Source organism: Culicoides brevitarsis, chromosome 1 (assembly GCF_036172545.1).
Source record: "Culicoides brevitarsis isolate CSIRO-B50_1 chromosome 1, AGI_CSIRO_Cbre_v1, whole genome shotgun sequence".
Lineage (NCBI taxonomy): Eukaryota > Metazoa > Arthropoda > Insecta > Diptera > Ceratopogonidae > Culicoides > Culicoides brevitarsis.
In genome coordinates this window covers 83820-96212 of record NC_087085.1, presented here as the reverse complement: position 1 = coordinate 96212, position 12393 = coordinate 83820, and the positions used below count along the sequence as shown (strand labels likewise).

General features: G+C 31.3%; 1 protein-coding gene across 2 annotated transcripts; it reads right to left on the bottom strand.

The window, feature by feature from the left end:
* Positions 1–6816: 6816 nt before the first annotated feature.
* On the bottom strand, positions 6817–12315 carry LOC134827971 (cleavage and polyadenylation specificity factor subunit 6). Of its 2 annotated transcripts, none has more exons than XM_063840890.1 (9): positions 12000–12315; positions 11710–11937; positions 10599–11051; positions 9648–9812; positions 9458–9581; positions 8434–8998; positions 8310–8375; positions 8142–8243; positions 6817–8047 (listed from the first exon to the last, which is right to left on the bottom strand). In XM_063840890.1, the coding sequence occupies exons 1-9, from the start codon at positions 12072–12074 to the stop codon at positions 7918–7920; spliced, it is 1908 nt and encodes a 635-aa protein (XP_063696960.1). In that variant the 5' UTR covers positions 12075–12315; the 3' UTR covers positions 6817–7917. The 2 variants fall into 2 exon arrangements, with proteins under 2 accessions (XP_063696960.1, XP_063696970.1); XM_063840900.1 differs by having other exon boundaries at positions 6818–8035.
* Positions 12316–12393: the final 78 nt, after the last annotated feature.

Sequence of the window (12393 nt, the reverse complement as noted above, 5' to 3'; positions counted from 1 at the left end):
TATTTTCAAAAATTATTTTATTGAATGAGAGATTTACCGTGAAACTGAAAAATTTTAAGATAAAAGTTTAAATTTGCAGCAATTTTCCATAATAATCTCGAATTTTATTCTGATGTTTCTCGATACACGTGTCTTGAATAAACAAAACTTTCCAAAAAAACCAAAAAATGAGTCAAAAGTCATAAATTGAATTATAAAGTTTAATAACGCTACGTCATGGTTTTGTATTACATCCTTTTTTCTTCTGCTAAATAATCCTGTTATGGTATTTACTTGTCTGTACTCTCTCTTTTTTGCCTCAAAATTTTACGTTTTAATAAAGTTTCTGGCCGATTCAATTAATTGAAATGTCACATCTCATGCTTCAAATGAAGAAATAAATCCGTAAAATCCGCAAATTTTTCAATTTTGCACAAAAACTATTGAAAAAAAAATGCATTATCACACGAAAAGCAACAATGACATCATTTTGTGAATGAAGTGAATTCACAAATAAAAAATCACTTTCGAATCATCGAGATTTTTGTTGTTTTTTCTCACGCGTAAGGAAAAAAAAGTGACGAAAATCTCCCTTCTTTTTACATCGATTAAATTTTATTCAATTTCTGAAAGAAAAGTAAAACCAAAGTCATGTTTAACAACGGATGTGCACTGAAAGTACTTTAGCTTCGATTAACTTTTAACGTGGACGACACACAGACAAACAAAAACATACCTACCTTGGTTTTATGGTGAAAATAATGTCTTTATTGTGTCATTGTTTGATTTAATCATCATCATACTGAACAAATATTCGCTTTTTTGCGCCCCGTAATAGTTGACATGCGAGAAAATCGTTGAAAATGTCACAAGTTTAACTTTTTTTCACTCAGAGCGAAGAGTATTCCATGACTTTGACCTATTTCAATAAAAAAAATGTCACACGATTTTAAATTAAATTTTTGTTTACTTTTTATGAATAAAAAAATAAACAATTTTAATAAACAAAACAATTGCTGCTATAAATGCATTATTTGGTATCATATTACCAGTTAGTATTTGATCGCCCAACAGTTAAACTCGTCTCATAATGTTGTCGCTTAAAATTCTCGCCCTCTTTTTGATTGTCAGCACAGCAATTGCAGCTGAAAATACAACAGAAAACTCAAAGTCGTCTCCTGTAACGAACATCTCTTGGTATTCGGATCAAAAAAACGAGAAAAAAGACTCTGAAAAGACAGAAACTGTCGAGAAAAAGCCTGAAGATGGCGAAAATGACAAAAAGAAGGAAGAAAATGTTCAAGAGACTCCAAAAGTGAATGCTACAACGGAAAAAATGGAAACATCAAAAAGTGAAACGAAAAAAGGACATGATTTATCATTAGAAGAATTATTAAAATCGCTTGAAGAATCCAAAAAATCATCGACAACACAAGCTCCGAGTGGTTTTCGAGCACACGGAGGCGCTTCATGGAATGTACCAAATAGTCAACATTCGCCAACGTCAAAATCGTCTTCCGTGCCTTATATGCCATATCATCCGGAAGATCCGTTCAACGAGCCTTACAGCGACTATCCTCCTGTTCCTGAGCCATATCCATACACATATCCATCGGATTATGTATCATCTGTTGCATCGCCTTCCGCTTCCGTGCCATCTATTCCCGTACAATATTCTTCTAATTATGAAAGGAATTACTACCAAGATGAGTATCCTCCATTAGAACCTGTGTATTATGATCCGTATATGTATTACGGAGACAGTTACTCGAACAACAACAATCATTTTGAATCAAATCTCGACACTTCTTATGACTCTTACGAGCCAAAGGACAACGATCGACATGCCAAATCTGTTAATTTCGTCGAGCCTGTTGATTTTAATCAGCCTCTTTTCCTACATAATAACAATTACGATGACGAGCCATGTGAATTTGAACATCAGCATTACAAACGTCATGCTCTTCCGCCTCTTTTTGAAAAGAAAGAGGATCAACCATTCAAATTTGAGCTTCCAACCCCACAATGGATCGAAAAATTAAAGCAATTACGTGAAGATATGAAATTACAAGATAAAAAATTAGACTTATCTCGTGTGAAATCAAGATCTGCTGAAAAAGAAAATCATTTTGGAGACTCGCCATTACCTGAATCGGGTCATTTCGATGCTTATGAACCTGGAAGCGGATTTGGAAAAGTCTTCACTAATGGAAATACAAACGAAGACTCTTCTCATTTTGTGTAAATACATTTTTTTAAATTTTGTACTAAAAAAAATGAAAAAAAAATAAAATAAAAACTTTAAAGTAAATTTAAATTCTATAAAAAAATATGAGCCACACACGAAATATTTACTATCGTTATTCGTGACTGAAGTGCATCACGATTCAAATATCTCTTGTTAAACAAAAAAAAAACTTTTCGACTTTTAACTTTAGTCTAAGTTTTCTTTTCAAACCATTTGATTGACAAAATGAAAATTTTCGCTTTTCTCGTTATTTTTTCTTTGCTTTCATACGTTTTGACGAAACCTTCCCAAAAAACTTGGCTGAAAGGGCATGACGATCATACCCTAAACAAATTCGACAAAATGTATTGCGAAGGAGGAGAAATTGCAGTTACTCGTTTGGATGCTACAACAACAGAAATTACGCCGCAGCGTAAGCAAATTGGATAAAATATTCGAAATAAACTCGTTTGAAATAAAAAAAATCATTTCAGTTTTTAATTAATTTGACATTTTGCATCTTCGGGTCTTTCACAACGATCTGTAATAGTCGAGAAATGCAAACCAGGAGGACATTCGAATAAAACTCCCTCTCCATTTGCACATTTGAAAAAATAGTTGCACTCGAACGGATGCGGATAATGGACGGGATTCGCGGGATCATCAACTTCAGGGCATTCTTCGCTATTTCTCTTGTTCGCTTTATGAGCCATCAATCGTTTGTCATTGCAATTATCCAATTCTGCATTCCAAATCAAGCCAGAGGGGCAATCCATCAGATATGCGCGTCCCATATAACATTTGTAGAATCGTTTGGGATTCGTATCGCAAGGCAAATGAACAGGAGAATCGACAAGATCAACAGCAGGACAACGAGCATCACGTTTTCCGTAATGACGTTCGAATTCCTGTTCCGTTAAACGAAGAGGATGAGCTGCAAAAGCGATTGATGCACAAAACCACGAAAGTAAGACAAGCTCTGTAGAAATAAGGAAAAATTTTAAAGAAAATTTCTGTAGGAGAAAAATTTTAAACTTACTTATCATCTTGTTCTACTTTTTTTAAAAGAAAAAAATTCAAAGTGTTTGTCTTCGAGTTCACGTATCACAACTGACTAACTGTTCTCCTTTGAAATTGAACCCGGTTTTATATAAAGGCAAGTCTTGATAACGAATCAAATTCAAAATCTTCAACTAAAAAGCCATATCTGAGTATCAGGTACAAGACAAGACAAGACAAAATAACAAACATTATACGAATTATTTGCTTGTTTGCTTAAAGTGCCTGTTGTTGTACCGAAAGGTGTCGATTTTGTCGATTATTTTTAGAGATATAAAGAGATAAGTGTTTCCTTTGATCGACATTTCTTCCTTCTTCTATTCCTTCGTCTTGTGTGCTTACCAAAAAATATGTGTTAACAAGCAAATTTACTCACAATTGATTGCTTGTTTGACGCTACATGAACTTTGATGCACATTTTACCCCATCTTCTCGTCTCTCATGTGATTTCTTTCATAAATTTGTTGAATTTTTGATCACTTAGCATACGTGTTTCGATGACTTAAAGAATACAAAAGAGCCATTAACACCTTGTTACGAACTGCTTTTCTCATTTAAACGGTATTTAAGCGACACGGTGATCAATTATGAGCTTAGTAGACTCTGAAATTCCAATAAAAATGACGTGAATCTATTTTTAACGACGACGTGTGAGTTGACTGCACTTTCCAACAAAGGTAAAAAAGTAACATGAAGTAATTAAAAAATATTCTGCTCAAATGAAACTTTATCTACTATGATAAATTCTTCAAAATGAAGCAGATACATTAATTTGATTGAAAAATGTTTTACATCTATTTGTCACGTGTCGTTTTTTAAGACAGGCAATACATGTGTTTATATTGGATGAGAGAAATTTTCAATCAAACAGTAAATTTGCTCAAAAATGCTTCCGCAGCCTTGAAAATTTTTATCATAACACAATTTCGCTTACAAAATCTTATCGAAAAATCATCAAAAATTAAATTTAGTGTTTCCCTTTAATTGAGTTTTTATGTAACCAAAAACATCTTAGATAATGTCATTATTCTATTTTTCATATAAAAGCTGTTGCTCAGTACGATTCTTTAATCATTTTCAAGTTCAGTAGTAAGAAACTCTTAACAAAAAATGAAATTTTTAGTTTGTTTTCTTTCTTTGGCATCCGTTGCGTTAGCCAATCCTGCATTAAATCATGTAATTTCTCACAATTTTCATTTCAAATGTGAAATTTAACGATTTTTTCCTGTTCAGCTTTGTCATAATGTTCCTGACAACACGATGAAAGTCAATCCTTACAATTGCAATGCTTACATCACGTGCTTGGGAGATCTCGCTTTTGAGCAATTCTGCCAAGAGGGACTCTTCTTCGATGAAGTCAAGCAATACTGCGATTTTGAAGCTAATGTTTCGTGTCAAGGACAAAATCCAGGACCTGTTCCAACATCATCTCCTGAAGTTCGTCCTCATCCCGAATGCATGGCAGCAGGCCCCGGATCAGGATTGTTGTTGCCACACGAAAAAGATTGCACAAAATTCTACATGTGTGACGGAAGTAACGCCGTAACAATGCGTTGTCCTGAAAACTTGCACTTCAATAATGCCATGAAACATTGCGACTTTCCTGAAACTGCTGGATGTGCTTTGTAAAGCAATAAAAAGTTGATTTTTTGTGTCAAAAAATGAAAATATGATCATCCTTACAACATTTTTGTGTCTGAATTGATTAAAGAAAATGTAAAATATTACGAAGTTTATTTTCTCTTGTCGAACGAAAAGAAATACTTACAACACAAATTTGTTCTTTCAATTAATTTTGAAGAATTTCTCTTGTTTTTCAGCTTTTAATTGAAACATTTTTCTTTCTTTGTATACAAAATTTTTTACATCGGAAAGTTCAAGAAACAGTTGATTTTTTTCGTACAAATAATAAATTTTAAAATAATTAATTTAATACTCAAGATCAAATACCTCACTACAAATAAAACTTTTTCTCGAGTACGATTTTCAATATTTTTATAGTAGGTGCGTTAATGAAATGCTTGAAACTTTTGATGCTTCATTTTCACTGTATTTACATTCTTTTTAGGTACATTATTTGAATCATTATTTCACTCTATTTAAATAGTAAAAGTTTGAACAATAATGAAATGCGATATTGGTTAAAAATAAACTCTTAGAAGTTGTCGAACTGAAAGGAAATCTGACTAAAATGTCCATAATTAGATTAAAGTAACGAGGAAAATAATTAAAATACTTTAACGGTCATTTTTGAATTGACATTTGCAAATTTATCAAAAACTTTGAGTTTTTATAAACTTTTAAATATTTAATATTTTTTGATAAACTTTTTTGAATACTTTTCTAAAATCAGCTTTTCATTTTCATTTCATTTCAAAAGTTTAATATTTAGATATAAATTATTTGGATGAAATTTCATACATTTTTACTTGTTGCTTTTGTCTTTATAACAAATTTATGCATATTACTCTTTAATACCAATTTTAGGTTTAATTGATGATATAATATAAATACAAATAATAATCTTAATAAATTACTGTCTAAAGAGAATTCAATCAATATTTTAGACAGAAGTTGTTTTAATATGTTAGATCCTGATACAGGAAAACTCATAATATAATTAAATGTCTATGGGAATCTTAAATTAACACATATTACAAGGTAAATATATTACAAATACATCAACTCAATATGAGTTATAAAATGATTTAAACTTAAATTAGTTATTTTTGGCGGGTAACATTATTGTTTTTTGTTTAATAATTGTTTTTGATTATTTTGCGTTTGTTTAACAACAAAAAAAAATTCATCTATTACCTAACAATTGTTTAAAAGTGTTGAGCATTTGAGAAGCCTTTTCTTTAATAATTACATTCATTTTTCTAAGGTTGCACACAGTTTTTAAAAACATGAGTTTACATTTCGAGTTTTTGAGTTCTCACAGAACATCTTAACATTCTAATAGTTATCATACATCACATGTTTTTTTTTATTTTTTCCATCAGAAAACATCAAGTCACTTTTAAGGTTTATGGATATTCATAACAAAAAAAAAAAACTTAACTTTACTTTTTTAAAAAATTTCTAAAATTAAAATAATAAAAAATACTTCGGCAATAAATAATTACAATACTTAACATTAGTTATGCTTACCTGTATTATTATTGTATTTTGTTTACAATATTTCACAAAAATTGGTTTTCTCTTATGCAATCAAAGGCGAACATTAATTAAAAATATTGGAGGCACCACATAAGTTTCTTTTTTTTTTTTGTTTCTAAACAGAAAATTTATAACATCGTTCTTCATCGTAAATATACATGATATTATTTTGGAAAGTATGTAATGAATAAAGAATAGTGGTGCAAAATTCAGTCATATAGTATATATTACAATATTTTTTTGTACAATTATTTTGTAGATTTATCAGTCGGAAGCCATACAATGGCCAATTATACAAGTTCAGTTATAAATTAAAAAATATAAACTTAAAATTGAACTGAATGACAATTAATTAATGATGCAAAATAATATTATTATAGGTAGTATATAGTAAATATATATAGCGAGTATTTTCTGTACATATACAAGTTTTGTTATAAATTTCTGATTATAATTGTTTTTGTTTTGTTTCTGGAATTTTTTTAATGAATACTGTTAAAAAGTTAGTTAGCAGTCTCTTAGTTAGGAAATATTTTTTTTTATAAAAAATGTAAATGTTATAAAAAATTAAAATAAAATAATGAAAACAGTGACATTTGATGTCGATCAAACATACAATAATAATAATAAATAAAAAATGAACTTAAAAAAATTATAATAAAAAATTAAACACAAAAAAAAAATTTTGGCCTTAATTCTAAAATAAATAAAATACACAAAGTTTGAAATATTTTTTTTGTCACAACTAATTTCTTTTACTTTTATATTGAATTAATTTTTATTTTTTTTTTTTTTTATTAGTAAATCATACTTTGTTCTTGCATGCGACATCGTTGTCATCTTTTGCGCCCCAAAATCGGTTGAATTTCCAATGGTTTAGATGTAATTGAGATGAAAATCGAATGAAATAGAGATGATTTGATTGTTGGACAGCTTGTTGTTATTTCAGCAGTTGATTGTTGGTTTCCATGGATTTTACCCGGAATTCGCCTTTTTTAATGCTCACGAAGTTCGAGGTAGTTTCATCTCCGATTGATGTCACATTTGTTTAATATTTTTCGTTTTGTATAATATAATAATGAGATACTATTTCTACAGTTTTTATTTTTAAAGTTAAATAAATGTGTATTCGTGTGTTTGTGTGCAACACTTTTATAAATTTTTTGATGAGAAAAAAATTAAACGAATTTTTTGTGGAACAAAAATTGAACGAAATTTCACTTTTTCATGTAACTTAAGGAGTCATTACTTATTTTGAGTGCTTGAAATGTTTCTTATTTCTAAAGATTATTTATACTTTTAGCTCCTCTTGTATTATTCTTACGATAGGAGACTCGTTTGTTTAGTTTTTTTTTGTTTTCTAATATTCAGTCACTGTCACTACTTTTTTATTTTTATTTTTTGTTTTTTGTTAAAGATGCATATACGCCTTTGTGACGACGTACGTTTAGTCAATCACTTTATTACTGAAGGTTTTTATATTAATGCTTTTAATGACGACGTTCCCTTTCACGTTCGTCTCGTCTTTCGCGATCTCGATCCGATGAACGATATCTGCTCGACTCGTAATTGTTTTCGCCAGATGCATCGGGTGACTTATTACGGGACCTTGAATGACGACTTAGCAGTTTAGAAAAAAAGTTCAATTTATTTTTCTTCCATACTTTTGTTTGTGTTCATGGAAGGAAAGTATGAAAAAGGGAAAATATCTTACCTATCAGATTCGCGATAATCTCCTGTGTTTCCACGTTCACGTTCTTTGCTGCGAGTTTTTTCACGAACTTCTCGATCTCCTCGGCTTGAGCCACGATAACGGCTTTAGATGAAAATTTTTGTTAATTTTTTTTTTTTTTTGTTTTGTTAGAAGAAATAAATTACTTACTCTCGTTCACGCGATCCTCTTTCTCGGCGTTCTCTTGATCTGTCACGATAACCACGATCTCTTGATCTATAAAATATAAAAAAAAATAAAATTTTATTTTATTTTGAAGAGACAAAATTCTTACCGTTCTCGTCTTTGATGTCGATGTGATCTTTCTCGTGATCTCGAACGTTCTCTTCTACTATAACTCTTCGTCTCAATACCATTTAGCGTATCTTGCAACGAGCTAATAAGTATCTTACATCTTTCGTCGTGTGCTACTTTGCTCTGTTTAATGAGTGAGATTGCCGTAACGAGAGTTTCTATCGCACTTGAATACTCTCCTGCACTTGCATCGGAAATTGCTCGTGCAATTGCTGAACTACTGACTGTACGATTTCGCGTCATAATTTCTTCGAATTCAACTTCGCTGAGTTGCGGCGCAGGAGGAACAGCAGCTTGCTCTGGAAAGCTTCCTGAATTAGGTCCTCCGGGTTTGTTGACAGAATTGTTAACAGGAGGCCAATTTCCGCGATGATTTGGTCCTTGATTGTAAGGATGATTTTGGGGAGGCATGTTTTGTTGTTGCGGGCCTCCTGGATGTCCTCCTGAAGGATTCGGAACAGGATGAGGACCTTGATTTTGATTAAAGAATGCAGGATTGACATGAGGAGCAGGGCCTCCGGGATTTCCCATTGGATTTCCGGGACCTGAAAAAAACATTTCATTAAAATCGAGTTTTTGAAATAAATTTTTCTTCTTGAAAAATTAGAAATTTACAGTGATTGTCGATCAAAAAAAAAATAGTTAAAAAAAATGTTGATCTTTTCTTACAAAATTTGACTAACAATCATCCTCTTCTTAATACTAAATATTGGAAAATCATCAAGCTATCAACTTCCTCAAAAGTTTTGGAACAAAAGAATATTGAACCATTTTTGATTCTGTCGAATATCAATAATTTCGTATCAACATTTAGTCATGTATAAGAAGAGTTTTAACCAAAATTTTACCTTTGGTGAAGATTTAGTAAATTTTATCAATTTTATGAAGAAAAATTCTGTCTTTATATTGCAAGCTAATGACTCAAGCACTTCTCTTTTAAACGGAAGCGGATCTAAGGAGCTTGCGTGATTTTTGACGAAATTTTATTTGACAAAGTTTCTTACCTCCCATTCTTGGCGGCATTCCTCCCATATTTCCCGGGGGGCCTTGCATATTGCCTTGAAAAGGCCCGGGAGGTCCCTGCATTGGTCCTCTGGGCCATGGACCTCGAGGAGGGCCTCCTTGAAACTGAAATAATGAAAATAATTGTATTTCAAAAAAATTTTTTGCTAAAATTTCTTTGTTTTTTTTTACCATTGGAGGGCGTTGTTGAGGTCCATTTGGTCCCATTGGTCCTCTCATAGGCCCGTTTGGGCGAGGCCCATTCCAATTTCCTTGATTATTGAATCTTGGAGGCATTCCTCCTTGATTTGGACCCATATTAGGGCCCATATTTTGAGGATGCCCCATTGGAGGTCCCTGAAAATTAAAAATTTCATTAGATTGAATTGAAAATACGATTTTTTGAGATAAAACAAAATAAATTTTAAAATTTGAACTAAACGATTTAAAGAATTTCAAAATTTAAACTCAAAATTTGATTAAATGTTTCTAAAGTTCTTGTTTTGCGTTTCCTCATCCATCGAGTTTAAAAAAAAAAAATAAGAAATTTTTTCATATTAATTTTTTAGCTGTAAAACCAACAAATAGACATTCGAAAATAAAAATCCGTATTTTTTTTACGTACTTTTTACGTTTTCTTATACCTTTAAATTTTCAAGTATAAAATAACCAACTTAATTTGAAGCTTATTAAAACTTCAAGATAGACATTTAAAAAAAATTTCCGTAATTTTTGAATATTTTTTCTGCCTTTTCTGTTTTTCATTAAATGTATATTTCTCTATTTGATGAATTTCAAGCTTAAAATCTATCAAATAAGATATTCAACAGAAATTACGTATTTCTTTATCTTTCTTTCTATCAAATAGGCATTTAATGAAAATTTCCGTAATTTTTTTTTATCAATTTTAAGCTTCAGAATGAACAAATAAGACATTAAAAAAACCTATGGTGTTTATTTTAAATATTTATCGCGAAACAGAAAATGATTTTGGAATCATTAAAAAAATTCACAGTAGGTAATGTTCGAATTAAGAAAAATCAATACTTTGAATACTGTACAAATATTTTTACAAAAGGTGGATTGAAAACGAAAAATTCAAACAATGATTTAAAAAAAAATCAAATTAACTTAAATTCTTACCTGCATTCTCGGAGGCATTCCTCCCATATTTCCTCCCGGCGGTCCTTGCATTCCCGGATGCATTGGTCTAAAGTTACCTGGAGGACCATTTGGATTCATCATTGGGCGCGGGCCTCCTTGCATTGGAGGTCCTTGCATACGAGGAGGCATTCCTTGATTACCTCCTTGAGGTCCATTTGATGGACCTTGTGGAGGAGTTGGGCGAGTTTTTTGTTGCGCCTCAAAGTTATTGAGCGCTTGCTTCGTTGGTAAGGTAACAACAGGATTTTGCCCATGCAAATCTTTTTTGCATAAACGTTCCATTACCATTCGCATACTGCCTTCAGATCCGAGAGAAATAACGCAAAATCCCTTACTTTGTCCGTTTGCACGATTTTCAAAGAATTTTACTTCTTGAAAGTCAGAAACGCCAATTTGAGCAACAGCATCTGTAATGTCTTGATCTGTTGTCCACTGAAATTGAATATAAAAAGATGTATTAGATTAAAAAAAAAAATCGCAAAAAAAAGAATAATAATTGAACAAAAAAAAATATAAATAAAAATTCAAACTATAAATGATAAAACTTGATCTTTCCAAGGGAAGAATAAGACAATTAAATTTTGCAAAAATACATATAATCAATAAAAATATTTGAAATAGACAAAACTATTGTCAATTTTTTTTATCGTTAGGAGAATTTACAAATTTTAGCTTCTTTAAGAAACCTTCAATTTGTCTTATTCTTCTCTTGGAAGGATCTTGTTGAAACATTCAACAATGTCTGTTGATGAAATCATCCTTTATAGTTTGATTTTTTATTTTGATTTATTATTTTTATCAAGAAATTTGCTATAAATATACAAAATTATATAACATTTTGTGATCCTATGATAACATCGGCGAAAAACTGATCTTATAAAATATAATATAAAGTAAAATAAAATATAGTATATTATAAGAGGATTTCAGTGAGAATTTTTAGGAAATTTTTTCGCGCTAAACATTCCATAAGTCATAAGAATCACTTTTCTCCATGAAACATATGCTCGGAAACGCATAGCGAAAAATGGTAAAAACAGATCTTTTAGGGCAAATACAAAGTACATATATAAATATAATCAGCACTTACCCATGTTAAGTTTCCGACATACAATTGATGTCGTCGTTGCAAATGATTCATATTGTTGTTGTAACCGCTTCCATTCGATTCAACTTCATCGAGACGATCAATGGGAGCAACGCTTGCTTGTGAATTATCGCCTTGTTGCGAGATAGCAGGCCCATTCCCGTTTCCCGTGCTTGTTGGAGCTGCGAGAACATCATCGTACAAATCTGCTCCGTCACCGCCAAAATCATCCTAAGTAGAAGAAAAATCGATGTAAAAACTCAAGCGGATCTCATTTTCACGTCAAAACTCACATTCTGATTGAAGTCTTCGTTCAAATCGTCCCCATAAATGTCGATAGCATCAACTCCAGCCCCGCTTTCTGCCATTTTTGACTAAAACTTTTTCGCTGCTGAGTATCGTCGTATGTGTATAGCGTGTGTGTATGTGAAAATTTTTTGCACTCCGGTTTTTCAAGTTTTAAACATCAAACAATGCACTTAGAATGAACTTTTCATATTAATCTACGTGAGAAGCGCACCCTGTAAGTCGCGATACAGGTTTTTTTACAAGAATTTGGTGATTTTTAATGTGAAAACACGACGAAAATAGTGTTTCGGTATAGCGTGTGTCTTCGCAATGACGAATTTGCAATGGTCCCTCAACAACTATCGAAAATTTGCTTTGGGCATCATTGTTATGAAATGT

What these genes read in the sequence shown, in the direction of transcription:
- LOC134827971 (XM_063840890.1), bottom strand. Translation starts at nt 12,074, where the DNA reads ATGGCAGAAAGCGGGGCTGGAGTTGATGCTATCGACATTTATGGGGAC. An exon ending in ATGTCGGAAACTTAACATGG is followed by an intron (nt 11,052 to 11,709) that starts GTAAGTGCTGAT and finishes ATTCAATTTCAG; the next exon opens with TGGACAACAGATCAAGACAT. An exon ending in CGACATCAAAGACGAGAACG is followed by an intron (nt 8,376 to 8,433) that starts GTAAGAATTTTG and finishes TATATTTTATAG; the next exon opens with ATCAAGAGATCGTGGTTATC.